The sequence below is a fragment of the Falco peregrinus genome, chromosome 5 (assembly GCF_023634155.1).
Source record: "Falco peregrinus isolate bFalPer1 chromosome 5, bFalPer1.pri, whole genome shotgun sequence".
In the NCBI taxonomy this organism is placed as follows: domain Eukaryota; kingdom Metazoa; phylum Chordata; class Aves; order Falconiformes; family Falconidae; genus Falco; species Falco peregrinus.
The window spans coordinates 46,761,183-46,783,280 of NC_073725.1; the positions used below are offsets into that span (position 1 = coordinate 46,761,183).

The window sequence follows — 22,098 nt, forward strand, 5'->3', positions numbered from 1 at the left end:
AAGATCACTTTTTAACCTAATATATATTTAATGATAAACAAATAATTGTTTGAGCTGGCTGATGCTTATACCTGTGTTGTGCAGCCCAGGAGATGGAGATCGACACTGCAGATGAAATTGCTATTGTGGGAATAGGATGCAACTTTCCAGGAGGTAAGTTTTGGGTAAAAGCAAAGTAGACTGCTGAGTGAACACTGAAAAGCACAAGTCATTTATTAATGTTGAAATGGAGAAAAACAGTATGTTCCTCCCTTACTTCTGTATATTTTGTTGCTTTGCTGCTTGTAGGATGTCTTTAAAAGGTCATGCTGCGGTGGAAACTGGTTCAAATTTGTCTGCTGACAGACAGACCTGCAGTGCTGGCTGTGGGCAGGCCATTGAGCTGCACTCATGGAACTCACACAAACGACCTAGATGGGTCTGGGATGATTTGAACGTTCTGCACGTACACCAGCTGGATGATTCTGCATTCTTGCAGGACTATGCATCCATAGGGACAGGACAGACCGAGAGCCTGTAATATAAGTAGGTTGGGCCTTCCTGAAAGAAGGTTCCTGCTTCATTAGAGTATTCATTTTGAAGGGTCCCAGAAGAGAGCAGCACTAGATAAATGCATCTGTGTCTAGTCAGATTCTGCCTCTTACAAATACACACCTAAACGCTGCCTCTTGTACAAGATGGGAAACTGACTTCAGTAAAGAACAGATGCTGCCTACTGTAATAAAAGACAACAGAGTATATTACAGTAGTCTCATATTTACCTTCTTGGGCCTTTACAGTCTTAAAATTGCAATTAAGCCCTATGAAAGTGATGGTTGATTGTATTCTGAGATTAGATGGTTAACTGAGATTAGATGGGTGGAAACGTTTAGACTGCGGTGAGAGAAATTTCTAGGTCCAGGATGCCAGTGTCAAACTGCCAGTACTGTTTACATTAGATAGATATGGATTACAAAAATCCCAAAGTAATCCAGGGAGTGGAATACAGTTCTGTCTTTGTGAGTCATTGAGCCTTGAAGGTGACCATGCTGGTCTCTCCCTTTCCATGCTCCTTTCTTGCCCTCACCACATTTCAGTACCCAGCTTCACTTTGTCCAAGGTTCGCTAGGTGTATGCGGTGCACTGATAACTATGTGGCCCATAGCTAATTGTGAGCAGACACGAATGGTTCTGAATCTAGTAAAGTGCTAGTAAATATGTGGCAGCAGTCTCTTGCCCGAGCACTAAATACTAATTTGGTGCAAGCCATTTGTTGGTCCAGACGTGCCAGTAAAGGGGCTCTTTTCAGAAACGTTGCTCTTAATTACGTTGCTGTGCAGTAAGGCAACACGTGTCCTGATCCTGCACTGTGCATGCTCAGAACTGCACTTCTGAACTTGCCTCAGAAGAACCATTTTGGGATGGGAGCTGTCAAACTACCCTGTGTCCGGCTGGTGGCTGAGGCCGTGCCTGTGACGATGGACTGGCCAACCATGGGTTAGGTGGGAATGCCACCCTGCAATCACTGTGACCCACTGCTGGCACAGCCCCCAGCCCAGCACTGCCCCACGCCAGTTTAAGAGCTGTCCTGGCCGATGCCTGGCCATGCCACAGGCCAGCACCTGCAAGGGGCTGTCGGCGGAGTGAGGGCGGGTCAGGCCGCCATGTACGCTGGGCGAAGGGGAAGCTGGGCAGAGGAGGAGTGTGGGCCACTGTGTGGACACCCTGTCAGTTGGTGTCAGGGCTAAGAAGAGGGCCTAGACATATCCACAGTGCCTGGAGCTGGAGCTCCAGATCTCAATCAGTAAGGAAGGCAGGGTCCCTCGCAATCCAGCAGTGGGGTGTTGGGCTCTGTCAGCGTTGAACGTGCACATATTTTTGTGTTTGATTTAGATGCCCTTCCAGCATTAGTGTTAGAGACACAGGATAATGCCTCTGGCATTTTCCTGGTATTTGTAAGCTCAGTCTGTCTTGCAAGAGCTGATGTCCAGAGATGACCTTTTGCTGCCAGTGGAGATGCCTGAGGAGTGGTGCTGTAGAGATAACCGTGTGGCCATTAAGGACATAATGTATGTATATCGTAGATGCAGTGGCATGGTAGGGAAATGGGGACAGCAGAAGGTTAAGGATTTTGATGGGTTCCTTTGCTTTTAGGCAAGCAGCGAGGGGATCAATCATGCTTTTGAATTTCCTCTCACCAAAGAATGGTCATTTCTTTCTGCGGTCATTCTACTCGAGCAACCTAGATCTATATGTTGGAGTTCCTTGTAACTGAGTGTGCAATTCTGAATCTGCACAGGGAGCGGGAGCACATAATTTAATCTACTCTAAAACCTTTCCACAACAGGTGATGGAATTGACAGTTTCTGGAAAGTCCTGGAGGAAGGCAAAAACTGCACAGTAGAAATCCCCCCTGAGAGATTTAATGCCAAAGAGTGGTATGATCCAGATGATAACAAGCCAGGAAAAATATGTACAACGCGAGCTGCTCTTCTCAATGAGTGAGTCTGTTACTCTGCTGTGCCACCGTTTAGTGGCTTTTTTGGGGCTTTTTTTGGTGGTTTTTTTTGCACTTAGACTAATGTGTCCAGCCCTTCAGAGGCTGCAGGGCACAGGGAGAGCTAGGAAGTGACTTTCTTTTATCTCACGTGATGAACGTGCCGTTGTCAAATGGCAGCTATTCCTGGTGAGTGACATCGATGAGCAAATGCAGTTGCAGGCTGTGTTAGGCACACGTACATGGCTGGGAACACATACAGTCTTTGGTTACATGATCCAGCGTGTATTTGCATACTCACCATGTGGTGGTGTCCCCTACCATGTGATGGGGGTGCCTGCATTTTGGATATACAGAAGTACACATGCATTATGCATGAGGGGGTATATACCGGATCTGGGGTGGGCTCTAGCCTGTCAAATAATTAATTCTGCCTACAATACTATGGACTGCAGAGGAAGGTGGTGGAGTATGGACTCTGAGCTGTAAGAACTGCCTGGTAATTCTCCTCCAAGTTTCAGCCTGAAAGTTAGCCAGTCTTGCTGGACCTCAGGTCCTAATCCTGTGCTTATAGGGACAAGTAGCTCTAATTCATGTGCAGGTGTGACAGTTTAGAGTCAAAATAAGGAAGTCTGGTTTTGCTAGATAGTCAAGAAGGGGATCTTATGCTTAATTTGAGTGTTACGCTTGCTTGTAAACCTGGACTATTAATAATTTCATAATAACCTTGCTTTTCTCTAGGCTCATACTGTCATGTCTTAAAAAAAAGAGAAACTTTTCCTTTATTTTGAGTCCCTCCTCCATAATACTGAGGGATTATATATGTACAAGTATCAGGTAAAGATACCAGTGTAAAGAGAAAATCTGGAGAAGCAAACTGCAGCGTGCGTCCCTTCACTTGTCTCCTCATGTCTCATGTCAAATTATCCCAGACACATGGGTACAGCTGTATGGGGGTTATGATTAATGTGAAGAATAGCAAATTACAGTAAGGTCAACATAAGCTAGCTTTTGTTTTAAATCCACATTCATCTTAAATCCTTAGGCTATAGACCTTTATTCAAGTGAGAAGTTCACATTCACAGAAGAAATCTTACTGCCTCTTGAGAATAATACTTAGCAGGTTTGAACCGTCGGACCCAGAATTACTTCAGTGATTAGTCCCATGTTAGATATTGAATTCTCCACTGAAATGAAGAAATGATATGCGGCCATACCAATCTGATCTTGGGATACAAGATTAAGCCTGGGCTTGGTCTTTTGTAAGCATGGACCTATTTTGAAGATTTTTTCAAAGATAGACACACATATGCACATAAGGTATTTTTTATTTATTAGAGAAGTATGGGTATCTCTCGGAAACATCTGAGCTGATCCTCTACTTACTAACTTTAAATTGTAAAGCATTGGTCTATATTTCCTTAAAATAACTTAGAAGACAATATTTGTTTAAAACCTGCTGGGTAAACCCACACTACAGCAGAGGGAGTCTCATTCTGCAAATTTTCACAGTCTGAGGGGTCCTGTTGGTAAGTGGAGAATTAAGGAGTCTGGTGGAATGACCACATGAATAAAAAATTCTAGGACTGGGCTCATAACTGTGAAATGCAGAATCACTGATAAAAAAACATGTTTTGTGGTGGGACATAAAATATCCTTGACCCATGAACACTTTCTTCTGAATGTCATAAATGGGCACTGTGGGCTAAACCCCAGTTCTGCTTCACTTTTCATGACACTGCAGAAAATGTGTGCTCTGAGTCTAGAAGTAAATGCATATTGTATATATGTTGTACCATTTTCTGGTCTGTGTATTCCAGATTTAATTCATTTGACAACCACCTGTTTGGGATTAATAATATGGAAGCTGAACGCATGGATCCACAGCAGAAGTTACTGATTGAATGCACATACAAAGCCCTGGAGGATGCAGGAGTCCCTGTAGAAGCTGTCAGTGGCACCAAAACAGGTGTTTTTGTTGGTAAGATGCAAATTTCATGGTGAAGAGAGTATGTTCAAACCTCACAAAGGTTGGCGCACTCCTTCATAAACTTTATATACATATCTAACACTGTAGATCTAAGGCTGCTGTGCTATGATATTACTGGTTACTTTTGCTAAGAATTAATAGGCTACTCTAGAAGTTCATGATATAATCCACATATCTGCTTTAGGTGCTCCTCTTAGTGTCTTTAGGCACCGAAGTTGAAGCAGGAAACAATTAAACTGCCTCCCCAAGCCAGCCCTTCCTAGGAATGATACTCTTAAGCTAAGATCCTTTTAAACCAGCAGAAATCCTCATGTAGATATTAGTATGCTGGCAAGGTGCACTTGTCCAACTGCTTACCTCAGTACCTGGAAAAGTTATGGAGAAGATTGTACTGGGTGCTGTTGAAAGACATGTAAAGTGCAATCATCAGGCACAGACAATGCGGGTTCACGATGGGAAAGTTCTGTTTAATCTGCTAGCCTTCTGCAATAAGGTCACCCACCTAGTGGGTGAAGGGAATGCAGTGGATGTCATCTTTCTGGCTTTTGATACTTTCCCTCACAGCATCCTTCTGGACAAGTCCAATTGTGTGATGACCAGGTACACGGTGCACTGGGTGCTGGCTGAACAGCAAGGGGTCAAACGGTTGTAGTGAATGGGGCTACATCTGGCTGGTGACCAGTCACCAGCCGTGTTCCTCAGGGCTCAATTCTAGGGCCAGTGCAAATCAACATTTTTATCAATGATCTGGATGCAGGAGTTGAATGCACCATTAGTAACTTCGCTGATGATAATAAATTGTGATGTGCTGTTGACTCAAGGTACAAGAGGCCTTGCAGAGGGATCTAGATAGATTGGAGCATTATGCAGTCCTCAGTGGCATGAAATTTAACAAAACCAAATGCTGGATTCTTCTGCACCTGGGACAGAGTAACACCGAGCACATGAGTAAATTGGGAAAGGAGCAGCTGGACAGCAGCCCAGCAGAAAGGGATCTGGTGCATCAAATATAGTGTAACCAGCTGGTCAAACAAGGCGATTATCCCACTGTATTTAGCACTGGTGCAGCCTCATCTGGAGTGTTGCGTGCAGTTCTGGGCCCCACAGTTTAAAAAGGAGGCATCCAGAGGAGGGCAACAAAGCTGGCGAAAGGGCTGGAAGGCATGTTCTGTGAAGAGTGGTTAGGGACTTTGGGTCTGCCTAGTTTGGAGAACAGGAGACTGAGGGGTGAACTCTGCTCTTCACAGCTCCCTGAGGAGGGGAGATGGAGAGGGAGGTGCCTGTCTCTTCTCCTGGGTATCCTATGACAGGACGTGTGGGAATGGTTCAAAGCTGTGCCAGAGGAGGTTCAGACTTGACATTAGGAAACATTTCTTTACAGAGAGTGGTCAAACACTGGAACAGGCTGCAGGAGGTCAATGCCCCACACCTGTCAGTGTGTAAGAGGCATTTTAACATGCTTTAACTTTGGGTGAGCCCCGCACTGGTCAGGCAGTTGGACTGCGTGATCGTTGTAGGTCCCTTCCAACTGAACCATTGTATTCCATTCTATACTATTTAGGTAAGGAGCTAGACCAACAGCACATTTTTACTGGTGTAATCTGTGTATCTTTTAAGAGGAGTTTTCTGGCATAGTTAGGGTCACATAACTATAAGGTCAAACTCTTTAGGTTACCTTTTAGTCTGAGACATGCTCTTCTTCCACAGAGCCGAGTATTCCTTGCTTTCTGAATAGAGACCCTGCATGTTCCACATGCCCAGGGACTTGGGCATCCACTGTATTTTAAGCATGTGTTCTCAGAACAGAGGACACAACTCCTCTCACAGGCCCTGTTGTTCTTCTTCTCTATTTCTGTCTGTCTTACTGGATAAGAGTGAGCAAACCAAAGATTAATAAAAAGCATCATGTGTAGCTTATGCTGTGACCTTCAACTTGGTACATCTGAGGAACTGAAGCTAATGTCTTGTACATTTATATCCCAGCTATCTTCATTGTAACTTCTTAATATATACTCCCATAGCTAAATCAAAACAACCTCTCTCAGAGATACAGGGGTCTCAGCAGGCTACACAGAGCTCAACTGCATCATACAATGAGCTAAGCCATCAGGAAAGGCTTGTCAGTTACTATGTAGGTAGAAATTTCAAACGTTAGGTATTTTTGTGTATCTTGGGTCCAGGGGAAATGGCTGAGAGTTTTGCCTTTGACTTGCGCTGAAGTGAAGTTTCACCAGAGGAACACTGATGTCATGTAGTTTACTATTGGGAAACCAAAACACGCCATCAGGTTTAGAGCTGTACACCACTTTCGTTCACTTGGATTAGCATGACACATATTTGGTATTTTTACAGGTCTTATGAATCGAGACTATGAAATCGTAACAAGCAGAGCAGTGAGTGAAATAAATCATTATGATGGTACCGGAACAGCAATGAGCATTACTGCTAACAGGGTCTCATTCACATTTAATCTGACTGGACCATCGCTGGCTATTGACACTGCGTGCTCATCTTTCCTTTTTGCTCTGCACTATGCCTTGCGAGCAATTAAATCAGGTAATGGGGCTGAAGAGATGCTGGGCAATGAAATTAGGATTGCTATTATTTCTGTCTATCATCCTGGGCATCTCAACATGAGTATGTTTCTGTTTTACTCCAGGAGATTGTGAGGCAGCAATCTGCGGTGGAGTGAACTGCATAATAGATCCCCGCACCTTTGTATCTCTCAGTAAAGCAAAAATGATCTCTCCAGAGGGAATAAGCAAACCCTTCTCCAAAAAGGCAGATGGCTATGGAAGGGGAGAAGGCTGTGGTGTTGTTTTCCTTAAACCACTGCAAAAGGTAAGACTGATTGTGAAGCAGCCTAAACCAAGACCAGTTGCTTACTTGAATTTTGTATCTTTAGCTCTAGTAATTACTTTTCCAGAAAAGATTTTCCAATTCAAGCTTCAGATTCATGAAGCATTTATTAAGCATTAAGCACGTATGCACTTCCCCTACCATGGGAAAGGGATCATGCATTTAAAAGTTAGTATCATACCGTCTGTTCTTGGTTTTGTTGTTTTGGGTTTTTTTCTCCTATACGGAGAAAGTATGAGATTATTAAAGATAATTTTACTTTTTTTGTGAAACAGGCAAAGGAAGACTACAACAAAATCTGGGGTGTTATAAACATCAGTGCAGTAAATCAGAATGGTAGGTCCATGACTCCTATCACAAGGCCATCTCAAATAGAGCAAGAGAAGTTACTGCGCAGCATTTATGAAACTCATGTTGATCCCTCAGTTGTGCAGTACGTTGAAGCACACGGTACAGGAACTGCTGCTGGAGATCCTACTGAAGCTGAAAGCCTAGGTAGGGTCATCTGTAAAAACAGGTCTTCACAAGTTTCCATTCTGAAAATTGGTTCAGTGAAAGGAAATATTGGCCACACCGAATCGGCTGCTGGAGCAGCAGCGTTAATCAAAGTGCTTCTGATGATGCATCATGGAAAGATTGTTCCATCCTTGCATTACTCAAAGGACATGAGCAGCATCGATACAGAGAAATTAAACCTTGCAATTCCCACAACTGTAGAGCCCTGGGAAGAATCCAGTGAGTATGGGAGAGTAGCTGGCATCAACTGCTTTGGGTTTGGAGGAACGAACGCTCACGTTGTAGTCAGGCAGGTTAAGCAGCGAGAGCCTCTTCCTGCCTTTAAGAGACCCCTTGAATTAGTTCTGCTGTCAGCAGCATCAAGTAAATCCCTTCAGATGACAATGGCCGATACAGCTGACCAGCTGAGCACAAGGAACTCTGTAACTCTGCCAAGTCTGGCCTATACGTCTGCCTGCAGAAGAAGCCACGCCAGCTACAGGTACCGAAAAGCATTTGTCACAAATTCTCTCCAACACTTGCAGCAAGAGGTTATGTCGGCAGCGAGCACTGAACCCACCATGTCGAAGGTGGAACCACAGCTGGTGTTTGTGTTCTGTGGAAACGGCGTAACGCTGAAGGAGTTCAGTGAGGCACTGCTGAGCTCAGAGCCAGTGTTCAGAGACAAGTGTAAGGAAATAGAAGCGCTTTTTCAGAAACACGCTCCCATCAGCCTCCTGCCAGCAAGAGGTCATAGACCAAAGGATTTGTTGAATCCAGAGCTTTCCCAGCCCTTGCTTTTTACCCTGCAGGTTGCCTTAGCTTCCCTTCTGAAATACTGGGGTATTAAGCCAGTCGCTGCTGTTGGCCACTCGGTAGGGGAAGTTGCTGCTGCGCATTTTGCTGGGTACCTTTCCCTGGCAGATGCAGTCAAACTGATTCATCACCGGAGCAGGCTGCAGGCAAAGACTGCTGCTGGCAGAATGTTGGTGGTTGGAAACATCCCTGTTCAAGAGATTGCTGAATGTCTGCATCCCTACTCGGGAAAGGTGTGCATTGCAGCTTTCAACAGCCCAGTTTCCTGCACCTTGTCTGGGAATTCAGACTCCATGGATGCTGTCCAGAGAGATTTAGCTCAAGCTTTCAGCCAGAGGAACATCTTTCTTCATGTTTTAAATGTCCCAGCTGCGTACCACAGCCCAAGCATGGATACAATACTTGGGGAGTTGGAAGCGACCATACAGCCTTTAGAAAAACAGAAGGGTGAAATTGAAGTGATTTCAACGCTGACAGGAGTGGCTGCTTCTGAAAAGGACTTTGCTCAGGGCAGATTCTGGGCCCAGCATACTCGTGAACCTGTTGCTTTCACTCAAGCCATCAAGACTGCAGCTAAAGACAGAGAAAATATGGTGTTTGTGGAAATAAGTCCTCACCAAGCATTACAGCGAAGCATAAAGGAAACTCTAGGAAAAGGCACGAAAGTCTTCTCTTCTTTGCAAACTGATGCAGAGTATCAGACACTCTTCACCCTGGTAGGAAACCTGTTTGAACTGGGATATAATCCCAACTGGCAGCACTTTTATAATGGGTATCAAAGTGTTCCAGTGGCCATTCCGCGATATCAATTTGATCGCAAAAAACTCATGGCTCACCTGGATATCCATCAACAAGTAAACCAAACAGCTGTCAGCACCAGTCATCCTCTGATTTATGGCATGAACAGGGACAACACAGAGTTTGGCTGCCTGCTGTCTGAGGACACGACATCATACTTATATGAGCACAAGAACAATGGTGTGGCTTTAGTCCCTGGTGCTTTTTATGTGGAGCTTGGTTTGGCCTCTGTGATGAACAGCTCAAGACCTAAAGCACCTCTGAGTACTTGCCAGATGAGTATCAGTTTTACTGCACCATGTGTTCTCACACAGACTCCCCAAGTCTTGAGTATCAAGCTGAGTCCGCAAAAAGCAGTGACAGTGTTCGAGATACTCTCTTCCTCCAACGCAGTTTATGCTGCTGGCCAGGTTACAAAGGGGCCTGAAGCTGTGGTGGAGGAAAGCACCATCTCCTTTCAAGACATCTATCAAAGATGCAGGTCAGTGATTAGCAGAGGGGAGGTTTATGAAGCACTGTCTCAGGTTGGCTTTCAGTATGGTTCAGTATTCAGGCAGCTCAGTGATGTGCATTGCTGTCAGGAACTAAAGGAAGCTATTACAAGCATCAAGGTGAACAAGGAGACCGTCAGAGAGATGTACAACTACTGTATCCACCCAGTGCTGCTTGACTGTTTTCTGCAGATGACCGCTGTCATGACCTCAAGGACATTCCAGTCCAGAGCAGGCTTTCCTTCAGGGATAGGCAGCCTGGTGGTGCTCCGACCGCTGGAGGAAGAAATGATGATATACATGAGAACAAGCAAATCCATTGGGAACAGCCTAGAGGTCTGTGGATGCTTTATGGATAAACGTGGCTCTGTTTTGGCTGAACTCAAGCGCGTTGCCATCACTTTCATGAAGCAAACATCTTACAGAGACAATGAGTTCATGTTTGAAAACAAGTGGAAGGAAGCCTCTCTTCCACAGACAATTGGACATCTGGGGGCTATGCTCAGAGTCCTAGTGTTTGCTGACAAATTTGGGATAGCTGAGCAGCTAAAAAAATATTTGCATCCTGATTCAAGATATGTTATGTGTGAAGACTGGGAAGCCCTCTTGGAAGGCCACTCACAGAATAAAATGAGAGCAGAGGTTGAGGATTATGATGAAATTCTGTTCCTGTGGGGAGTTCAAAAGTTAAATGAAAATTTCCCAAGCAAAGTGGTAGACCAATTGGCAAAGTGTTGTGAAGCCTATCGCCAAGTTGTTGTGGCATTAAGAGAGAAAAAGTCCCGCTCTTCAATCAGAGTCATCACCTACAGATCAACAGAAAGATTCGTAGACCACATTAACTGTGGGTTTGCATTGTATGGCATGACCAGAACTTGTGTCGTTGAAGTTCCAGAAATCACATTTCAGTTGATTGACCTCAGCTCTTCCAATTCCCTGGACATCTCGGTGCTAGCAGATGTTCTTGTCAAATACAAAGGTGTGAACTATCCAGAAGTTTACATCAGCCAAGGAAGAATTTATGTGGCTGAAATCAGACGCACACCTTTCATAGATGCAGATTACAGCCAACCCGTAAGATCCCTCCAGAAATCAGAAACATTCACTTTGTACACTTCTGATCCGTACAAAGCAAAAGACTTGTCTGCTGAATTATCCACCAGCACTGCTGAATTACCAGCCAGCACCACCACTACTCAACTTGACAAACAGAGAGTTGAAATTCAAGTGGATAAAATATGTCTCCACTCAGAAGATTATTTTCCCATTAGTATTTCTAGTCGTAACTTTGGTAATACACTGTACTGGAATTCACAAGCGGTAGAAAAACACAGACTTTTAGCTCTTGATTTCAGCGGCACAGTAACTGCAATAGGCACCGATGTGAAGAAAGTTAAAGTGGGAGATCACGTGGTTTCATGTTATCCAGTTGCGGCATCATCCAGAGTTCAGATTCCAGGAACAGTTTGTTTCAGTGTAAAGAAGTTCCCATTCTTTCAGAATGTCCCTTGTCTGTCATACTTCATCATCGCATGGGAAATCTTCAGCCAGAGGTTACCCAAAGGGAAACATGGCAGAACAGTGGGTATTATTTCTACAGAGCCATCATCAGTCTTCTGCCATGTTCTTTCTGCAGCAGCAGAAGAGATGGGTTGGAGAACAGTACTTGCGAGGCCCACTCCTGATAAGTTCCAGTATATAAACTTATGCAATGCCCTTGTTGTTCTTCCTCCAGTAAACAGACTGTCTCAGGAGGATCTGGCCCACATGTACTTTCTTAAAGATGTGGTGATAGTGTGCGGCAACCAACAGCCTGAACGTGTCTGGAATGTCAGTGAAATTGATCATGAAGATATCAGCTTTCATATAATTACACCTGCCACCATTTTCCAGAAAGCACCTCTAAAAGAATTGCAAAAGACTGTGCATGCGTGGATCCAGTCCATGGATATAAAACAGTTTAAACATCTGTCAGGTTCTGTTTTTCAGCAGACTGAGACCTTTGAAAGGATAAACTCTGTGACGTCCTATTTTACCTGCAAATCTGTTCCACTTGCTGTACTGAGAAGGCAGAGGGACATCACCATGCTTTCAGACATACCATTGCATGAACCCCAGAAGAAGCTGTTTAAGCAGCGTGCTGTTTATGTAGTTGTTGGGGGGCTCACTGGACTTGGCTTTGAAACGGTGAAATTCATAGCTGAGGGTGGAGGAGGTTGTATTGCGATACTCTCCAGGAGAGTTCCAAGCAATGAGAAGCAAGAAGAGCTGAAGGCTTTGCAGCAGCAGTATAAAGGGAGCAAAGTAGTGTTTGTGCAGTGTGATGTTACTTCGACCAGTGATGTTGAGAAAGCTTTCCAGTCCATTGCAAACATCTTTGCAGGGGCTCCGATCAAAGGTGTATTTCAAAGTGCTGTTGCTTTACACGATGGCCATCTTGAAGTTCTGAAGTTGGCCGACTTTAGGGAAGTGCTGAGCCCAAAAGTAGCAGGGACCTTAAATCTTCATTGGGCTACCAGAGGCCAGGAGCTCGACTACTTTGTGTGCTACTCCTCTGTTTCTTCCTTTCTGGGAAATTCCACCCAGGCCAACTATGCAGCTGCAAACTCTTTCTTGGATGTCTTCTGCCTCTACAGGCGAAACTGTGGGCTTTCAGGACAGTCCATTAACTGGGGTGCTTTGAATGTTGGCATACTGCTCAATCAAAACCATATTCAGAACATTCTGGGATCCAAGGGCATAAATGTTCTGCAAGTGCCTGAGATTCATGAGTATCTCAGGAAGAGCTTACTTATGAATAACCCGCAGCAAGCTGTTGTCAAATTAAACTTCCAAGCTTTATTGCATCATGTTTTTTCTCGGATTTTTTCATTCAAAAGTCGCTTCATAACACTTCTATCAGAAGAATTTGGGAACAAGCTTGAAACTGCTGAGGAAACCCAAGTCCAGGATACTGCCTTAATCAAATCTGAAGACTATATCATCTCACTGGTGAGTGACCTTATCCAAGTGAACGTAGATGAACTAACCATGAATACATCACTTTCATCATTGGGCATAGACTCTATGTTAGCTATGACAATTCAGAACCGTGTCTTCCAAGAAAGAAGGGTGGACATACCTCTTCTGAAACTGCTTGACCCTCACACAACTCTGTCAAGTTTAGTAGTAGTTCTGGAAGAAACAAGAAATGCAAATGGAACAGTTCAGGAAAAAAATGCTGCAGTTGAAAATACAGAAAATGGGAGCTGGCTATAGGAGCCTTCTCATTCAGGAACTGTGTAACTTTGGAGATACCTGGACCCTTTGTAGAATCTTAGAATGCAGCCATATATATATATGTCACTGCAGACATATATTTAGTATGCTAAATATACTCTTCTGCATCAACCCAGAAAAACCCACACCAGGTTCTTCTGCTGTTGTGCTAGCTGTATGAATTCCAGTCAATTGTTTGACTTGTTGCTTTCAATATTTTTTATCTTCATTTTTCAATATTTTAAAACGGAAATAGGTAGGTTAATACATACACATTTTCATTTGGTTAATTTGTATGTTCAATGCACATTGCATTTTTTAAGCTATATTAAAGTCTTGATGAAAATGGTATGTTTGCACCACTCAGTGATGAATGCACATGTAAAACAGCACAGGATTGTCACCATTTTTTTCATTATTGTATTTTAAAGTATTATTCTTTTTAAAATATTATTAAATGTGTATAAATGGGGGCATTGTTTTTAAAGACTTCTAGATGTTGTGAGTTGCAGAGTTCTTTAGTCAAAACATTAAACTTCATTTTTTCCTTTTGTTTGCAAAAATATTAAAATTTTACCAGTTGTAAAGCACACAGTAAAGTAACTGTTCTCCTTTATTAATTAACCATTTTCAGTAAAAGCCTAAATAAACAAGAATAGCAAAAGAGTGTAAAAAGCAAAACCTAAAGCGTATATTTGTCTTAATTTTTTGTGCTTCATCCACTCTCCTAGTATAAATTTTCCTAATTCTGACACCCACCCTTATTTTACTCTAGTGAGAAAATACAGATTTGTCCACAAAGACACTGAAGGAAACTTTATATATATAGTCTCTTACTGTGGGAATAGGGTCCTTGTATTGTTTCTCCCTTTTATATCTAATTATCATTCACCCTGAGATGTCCCTTGCAGCTCTGGTAGTATTCTCCAGTGCATGGTGTATCCATGGACAATGAAGCCCCTCCGAAACCATCTCTTCTCTAGGCTGAACAAGCCCCGTTCCCACAGCCTGTCCTCATAGCTCTGGTACTCCAGCCCCCAAGCATCTTGATGGCCTTCTGCTGAACTTGCTCAATATTATCTATATCTTTCTTACACTGGTGGGCCCAGAACTGGACCAGGATTCCACATGTGGTGTAACGAGTAAAGTGTGGTGTACATTACACCACCAGTTGATGTAACAAGTAAAGGTGAAGAATCACTTCCCTTGACCTGCGCCTGTCGGTACAGCCCAGTTGGCCGTTAGCCTTTGTTGCAGTCAGTGTGCGTGGTGACACCGTGCTCAGTCCACTGCCCATCAGGGACCCCAAGTCCTTTTCATCTAAGCTGCTCCCCAGCCAGTTGGTCCCCAGCCCACAACGCTGTGGAGCTTAGGCTGTCTCACGTGCAGGGGCCTATTCCATCCTAGGCGCAAGGCCTTCCATTCACCACGGCTGGAATTGATGAAGATTCTGTTAAGCTATTTGTCCCTCCAGATACCAGCCCTCCCCTTTGATGTGTCAAATGCTCTCATCTAACTTGATGTCCTCCATGAATTTGCTGAGGGTGGACTCTGTCCTGTCGGCTGGGCTGTTAATAAAGACCCTGCAGAATGCTGCTACTAACTCGATGCCAGATGGACTTTGCACTGCTGATATCATCACCTCTTAGGCCTGGGAGCCCAGTGGGCAGTCCAGCTTATAGTCCTCTTTCTCAATCTATCTCACATCAATCTGTCTACAAGGATGCATTGGGAGACTGTGCTGAAAGTCTCGATGGAATCAAGGTGAGTAACAATTCTCTCTCTCTCTCCTCATCCACAGAGCCAGTTTTTCCATTCTTCAAGGCAATCAACCTGGTCAAGCACCATTTGCCTTTGGAAAATCTATGCTGGTTGTTGCCAACCACTTCTGCATTCATGTCCCCCTTACAGCCTGAATCATTCTGATTCTGTATGGGCAGAGATCCCCGTGCCCATGCCCAAACATTTTGGAGGAAGGCATGGTAAAGAAGTGAGGAGCAAATAACTCTGTATGTATACGTATACATACACATATGCAGAAAGGCACAGGGAGGATTTTAAATCCAGAGTGGTTCTGGTGCGGCAGAACATGACCAACAGCCAGGCAACTCACAAAGCAGAGAATCACACACATTTATTTGATCATATTTGTTGCCTGTGCTGTTCCCTGTACAAAAGTATAAGAACCTTGCAGTACTGATGGCAATATCAAAGCAGTAATGTAATGGGGCTGCTTTGCACAGAAAGTGTAGATTAAAGATACATTGACGCAGAGGCTGGAAAACACTTCAGGACATCGGTCTCTGGTCTGCTGATGGCTTGAGGGGCACTCCTTGGAAACTGTGATGCCAAGGCTGGTTGTGGTTCATTCAAACACAGCCAGTAGTCACAAGAATTGCACTGACAGAGCATGATATGTGAACCAGGGAAGTAACCAGAGTGAATAGCAGTTGCTATAAATGTCCGCACTGGTGCAACACTGTAATGGAAGGAAGCGGAGGCTCCCATTGCCTCAGAGGACCGCTTCTGCACTGCACCATACGCCCAACTTGCCCAAGGCAGCAATACCACAAACATTGCCCTGTGTCATCCTGACCATCCAAAATGTTTGTGTCAGTAACAAACACATCCAACCTGCAAAACAGCAAACTTTTTGTCTGAATGTTACACAGCCCTGGTGAGGCCACATCTGGAGTGCTGCGTCCAGTTCTGAGCTCCTCAGTACATGAGAGACATGGACATACTGAAGAGAGTCTAAGGAAGGACTACGAAGATGATTAAAGGACTGGAGCATCACTGCTATGAAGAAAGGCTGAGAAAATCTCTTGTGGAAGAGAGAGGAGAGAAAAATGACTACTAACGTGTCACCTTTACTGCCACGAGTGGATAGATTATCTATCACCTGCGTGAGGCTGATATCACACTGCTTAAGCTTCTCTTTGCTGTGTCTCTATACGTGGATAGATCTACGATATATACATTTATACTTTTACTAAATCTGTGTTATGAGACACATTTCAATCTCACAATAAAGCAGCTGTTAAAGCAAGTGCTGCAGGGCCACTGAGAAATCAAAGATTACAGCTCTGCTATAAAGTCTTAATAAGTATTTTTCCAGCTTCCAATACATCAGGCCTGACTACAAGCACAGCCCATAAATCATTTCCAAAGAACAAACCTGTGCCAGACAACAGCAAAAACATGGCAGCAAGTCCACAAAAATGTGACAAGTGCTCTGGAGAGGAGGAGAGCAAAGCCCTGAGCTTCTCTAGTCATCTTATTCTGCAAAGAAAAAGGTGGAATCAAAGGTTTCACATGGACTTTAGGAAGCTCAGCATGCTCTTCTGGCTGCTGAGAAAATACACAGTGTCACTGAAGTGCTTGGAACTCAACACAACACCTAAGCCAAAGGAGCACGTCCCTTTGAGAAGATAGTGCAGTAAAGCATCATTGGGACTTCAAGACAATTTGAACTCAAAAGTGGCTTCTTTGGCCTCGCAGGCACTGCAGCTAACTTACAGAGAGCTGCTATATATGTGTTAATTGAACCATGCTAAAGCCATCTATGTCAACTCCTGGCAGAGCAGCAGATGTGGAAGATGCAAGGAGGCTCAACACCCCATGACAAACTGTCACCATCAAAGTTCAAAGCAAGGGTAGCTATGGTTTCTTACTTAGTACAGCGGCAGGAGGAGGGACTGCAGAGAAAGACTCTTCCTTGGTCTCTTAAAAGGAATGTCATTACGAAGCAGCCTGTTTCCGAGCTGGCATATGGTTTGGGAAATGAAGCAGTTAAAGCTGAGCTCCTGAAAACCCCTGCTCCATCCCCAAGCTCATCAGCCAGAGGCTTGCTTCAAGCGAGCAGACATATTCTGCAACGCAAAAACCCAAGCGGTGAGCCATGATGCCTGCTGATGGCTGGCCCACAGCTGCCCAGCGGCTGCTTGGGGCTTGCTGCGCCGCTCAGTGCTGATGCAGCTGCAGGGAAGCAGCAGCAGCTCCGGGCTGTGGCCAGCCTTGAGACACCTCATGGGTGCAGGATGGGGTGTCCCAGGGACAACATGGTGGCAGATGCCCATGCAAGAGGCCTAGCGTGAATGGAGCATCCAACGGGTAGGTCCACAGGGTAGGCAGGCAGTGGGGAGAAGTCCAAGTGTGGCTTAGGGACCCACGAGCTGGACATTGGAAAAGGATCAGTGGGAGGTGGGTTTTCCTGCCTGCTGGATTTCAGGAAGGCAGGGCTTTGGCTGGGACACAGAAATGCCTTTTGTGTAGAGGGAAGCTGGAGGCTGATGACTGCACTACATAAGGAGGCACATTATTATGTAGTTTAAAAATTATATTCCAGCCAGTTAGTTTCCAGACCTTTGAATATTTTGTTTAGATTTTTTAAAGACAAGTTTTTATATTTGATGGCCATTAGATGTATTTTTCTAGATATGCTTTTATTTGCCCTGTAAGCTTCCAGTATTGTGATTGTTGTACTCTGCCCAGATATTTTCTTTGATAATCTAAGAATTAAGCCATAACTATATGAAGAACATAATCGAAAATTTTCATATAATTTTTATATAGGTGATCTTACTATTGCTTTAAGTTGTTGAACACGTTGTTTGATGATGCCCTACATTTGAAAAAGCAATCTGTTGTCACTCCAAAACGAAGTTGTCCACCCTGTGTTTTGTAAGCCACTATTGTGTTATGATGATGGAAGCAGAAATGGGATGTGAAACTAGAGGAGTAGTGGGGAAGAGAGAAGGAAGGGAGCCAGAGCTTGACAGGGTCATGCAGAGAAGGATGACTTTGAAGCGTGCACCCCCAGCTCCTGAGGCTGGTACATACATTGACGCCTGTAGGCAGCCAGGTTGTGTTGTTAGGCAGGTGTGAGAATCTCTCACTCATCTCCACATTTTGCAGTTGTAACTGAACCTATTGATTCTAGTATTGATAAAGGCAAGTCTGATTCTGTGAGACTGAAGCACCGACTTTGGCTGGCTACAGCCAGTGCTGCTCTTGGTCTTCACTGTTCTGGTAGCACTATGAAAGCTGGGTTTTCATCATCTACTAATAAGGCTTTTATTCTGAGGTATTGCTGAGGGAGCTTGTATCTTCTATTTGTTTTGGGTTTGACTGCTTCTGTGGATCTGCCATAAATGTTCCAGAGGCCAGAACACTTGAATAAAACCATTGCCAGCCCCCAAAAATATGGTAATAGAACTGATCTTGAAAAATACTCTGGAAAATCGAGTTTCAGCTGCAGCCAGGGCAACTAGAATTGACCATTCTGACAGCAGCAGTTTGTAACGCAGGGTAAGACAACAACGACAGAGCACTGACTGCTCTTTCATTTGTGTCCGATAAATACATACAACATATGACCAGAAAAACAGCCTGGAAAATCCACACAGATGACATGTTAGTTCCAAGATACGTTTGATGTCCTGAAAGCAACCACCAGCTAGAGAAGAAGGAAAAGTTACCCACAATCAACAGAATGAACTGTAAAAACACAGAAGCAACCCGCAGTGCTGTAGGAGCAGTGACAAAGTCCTGAGTGCTGCTCTGTAGTACCAAACATCATAACTGGAACACATAAACAGGACCTTGCAGTTCTTGCTTATGCCTCTGAATTAATTTAAAAAGGTGGGGGTTTTTTTGCTTCATCAGCTGCTGTCAAACATGATCATTTGAAGAAAGATGTGGCTGTCATTTCCTCCTGAAAAATGATGTTCTGCTCAAAATAAGAATTGTAATTAGATAAATCACTTGTGAAAAAAGTCTGTATCTGTTTAACAGAAGGCTTTTAGTGACAATGCTGTTCAGTCTTTGCAATTAATCTCAGACAGAGTTAAGTACATGGGGTATATTTTTAAAGATTCTGTGCTCTCAGTCTCAAAACTCTCAATCCTGTTATCAGAGGAAGGATCCAATTAGCAGGATGCATATTCAGTAATAAGATAATCATGACTCTAGCACAGTACTTGGAACAGTATTAATTTTTCCAGTCAGAGCCTCAAGTGATATAACATTTAGCCAAACTGCTAAAACATCTGTCTCCCTTTCTCTGAGTACAACCATAAATGCAATTAGTCAGACAAGTTCTAAAGAGCAGCAACATAAATACAGAATTAATGGCAAAGAGCCCCACCGTTTCTTTGCAAAATGTGTTCATGGATGTACTTTTTGCTTTCTGCCCGAGGCAATTTATCAAAACATCCTCCTGTTGTGTAAAAGGAGTTTGCAGGCTGAACTAACAACTTCATTTTCCTGTAAGTACACCAGTATCTGTTTCTTGTTTTGCCTGGGTCGCATGATGCCTGATGACATGCACGTCAGCCCACAGGTGAGGTCTGCACCTGGGTCAGGAGCCACAGGCTGCAGCAGGACTGTGACACAGCGGTGGCTGTAGCTCTGGCAGGGGCTGGGTGGTGGAGCCTCAGCTTACAAGCATGTCCCCAAGACCAGAGCTGGCTGTGGCTGTGGCCTCCCTGCAGTGCCTCTGGAAGCCTCTCCCCATGGTCCCAGCTGAGCTACCTTGGCCCTGAAGCCAGGCAGCCAAACCCCAGGATCTTATGAAGCCAACCAGCATTTTCTTCTTCAGATAACATCCCAGAGGAGCAGCTACTCAGATGATAGTGGCAATGTTGCTGAGAATGGCTTCCTTCAGTCATAGCTTGTTACTGCAAAAGACATTGACTATCACTGTAAAGTATAAATGCTCTATCCTAAATGGATCCACGTAGATGTTTTAATTAATGTAGTCAACAAATTAAGATGCATCTTACTCAACAGGCTGTTCCTATGATGCTGGTGTAGTCCTGACTGCTACTTAGTGTTTGTACCTGTGACCTCAGAGACAGTTATAAGACAGTTACCAGAAATGGTAGTGCTAATAGCAAAACAAGGTACATATTTTGAAGGATCCTTGGAGAGCTACAGCAAAGTTCTTCAGACATCTGAGGCTGTTGGGATGCTTAAAGGGACTGGAGTACCTCACATATGAAGAAAGGCTGAGACAGCTGGAACTGTTCAGCCTGGAGAAGAGAAGGCTCAGGGGGATCTTATTCATGTAATATAAATACCTGAAGGGAAGGTGCAAAGAGGATGGAGCCAGGCTCTTTTCAGTGGTGTGTCTGTCCAGTGACAGGACCAGAGGCAACAGGCACAGACTGAAAAAAGGAGGATCCCTCTGAACATCAGGAAACACATTTTTATTGTAAAGGTGACCAAGCACAGGCACAGGTTGTGGAGTCTCCATCCTTGGAGATATTCAAAAGCCTTTTGGACATGGTCCGGGGAAAGAGGTCCTAGGTATCCTGGCTTGAGGAGGGAGCTGGTCCAGATGACCTCTGGAGGTCCCTTCCAACCTCAGTCGTGCTGTGATTCTGTGAAATCCCTTGGCGAATGGATTTGACCATGTCCATCAGTCAAATCTTGGGGAATGTTTGACACCACCACATTAAATAAAGCCTCATAGAAAAAAGCGATCAATTCAGAAGCCTGTGACTGATCTCCCTTTTCCTCTTTATGTCCCTTTTGATCATCCTTCATGCTCTAAAGGAAGACCTTTGGAAAGAAGTGCCCAGAGAAACAAATTTAATGATACTTATGTAGCTGTAAGCTAATTCTGGAAATCCCAGCATACTTTTAAAAGCATTTTTGTTAAAAATCAGAGCATTGTATTCAGTTTCAAATCTGACATCAATTTCATACTTCTAAGAAAGCATTTTCTATTGCAAACTTAAAAGCAAATCCTATGCATCAGTCAAATACAGAATACAATTTCTATACATGCAGTCATTCCTTGTGACTTTATATAATACCTGATATTCATTAAGAGATGATGACCTTATCTACTGCTTCAAACACAGGCCTTCCGTTAGTTTCTTCAGCTCAGACCAAAGCATTCTAGATTAGTCTAGGGTGAGAACAGTACTTCATATTAAATTCCTAGCAGAGATGAGAATAGCTGACACACCTCACAGAGCAGACAGGCTGCTCTTTTCAGCTCCAATGTTAGTTTTGACAATTTTGACAATAGCATGTGACCCTGGGAGAAACAAGCTGACCTCTTCTTGTCTCACTTTGAAGGCTAGATTCAGCAGAGTGACATCCTTGATGCAAAGTTAATCACACCCGTCCAGGAAAAACAAGAAAAAAGAAATTCTATCCAAGAAAAAAAATTGAATGAGGCCTGATGACTGCCCTCTCTAAAATACCTGCTTTCCTGCTGGCAGCAGGAGGAATCCAGGGCAGTCAGCTCACATAGTGCGCTCTTGGAAACATCTAAACTGATTTTGTTGGATAGTCATAAAAGTTCAGCCTACATAGGGATGGATGGAAACTCTTTAGCCTTCTGGCCTATATTTGGCAGAAGTCTGTGGCAACTGGACAAGGGGCTGAGCATGGGAAATGTCAGACAAAATTCATTAAGGTGTTACTCATGTCATGTCTACGTGTATCAGCCCTCAGAAGGAGAGTAGTTTGTCCATGCTTGTGATACGGATGACAACTGATGAAACCACTTGAGCCACAGTACTGGTTTAGAAAGACACCCTCACATTCCTCAGGCAGAAGTGAAGGAAGGTTTCATCCAGGTGGTGTGGGTTTCTTTTCAATAGTCAAGAATATGAAGAAGAGGCTTCTGTGCAGAACTGTAATTTCTTGTCATCGATGCAATTTCTTCCCAAACCATCAGGAAATCCAAAGAAGGCAATGTTTCATATTGACATAATGTACCTTTACTTCCATATGTGAACTGAGGACAAAATAGCTGGTTATTCTGCTTTTTAAGTAATGAAGTCAATAGTTGGTGGAACTGACAATTTCTGGAAGTAGACAAAATTCCTATGATGGAAATATTGGAAAGATTTAATATAAAAATATGATGCACACAGGGAAAAATGTGCCCAGTC

General features: G+C 43.8%; 1 protein-coding gene across 1 annotated transcript; it reads left to right on the forward strand.

The window, feature by feature from the left end:
- Nucleotides 1-89: 89 nt before the first annotated feature.
- LOC101916009 (uncharacterized) lies at nt 90-13,817 on the forward strand. Its single transcript, XM_005233959.3, has 6 exons — nt 90-153; nt 2,327-2,480; nt 4,297-4,457; nt 6,819-7,022; nt 7,126-7,307; nt 7,601-13,817. The coding sequence occupies exons 1-6, from the start codon at nt 93-95 to the stop codon at nt 13,181-13,183; spliced, it is 6,345 nt and encodes a 2,114-aa protein (XP_005234016.2). The 5' UTR covers nt 90-92; the 3' UTR covers nt 13,184-13,817.
- Nucleotides 13,818-22,098: the final 8,281 nt, after the last annotated feature.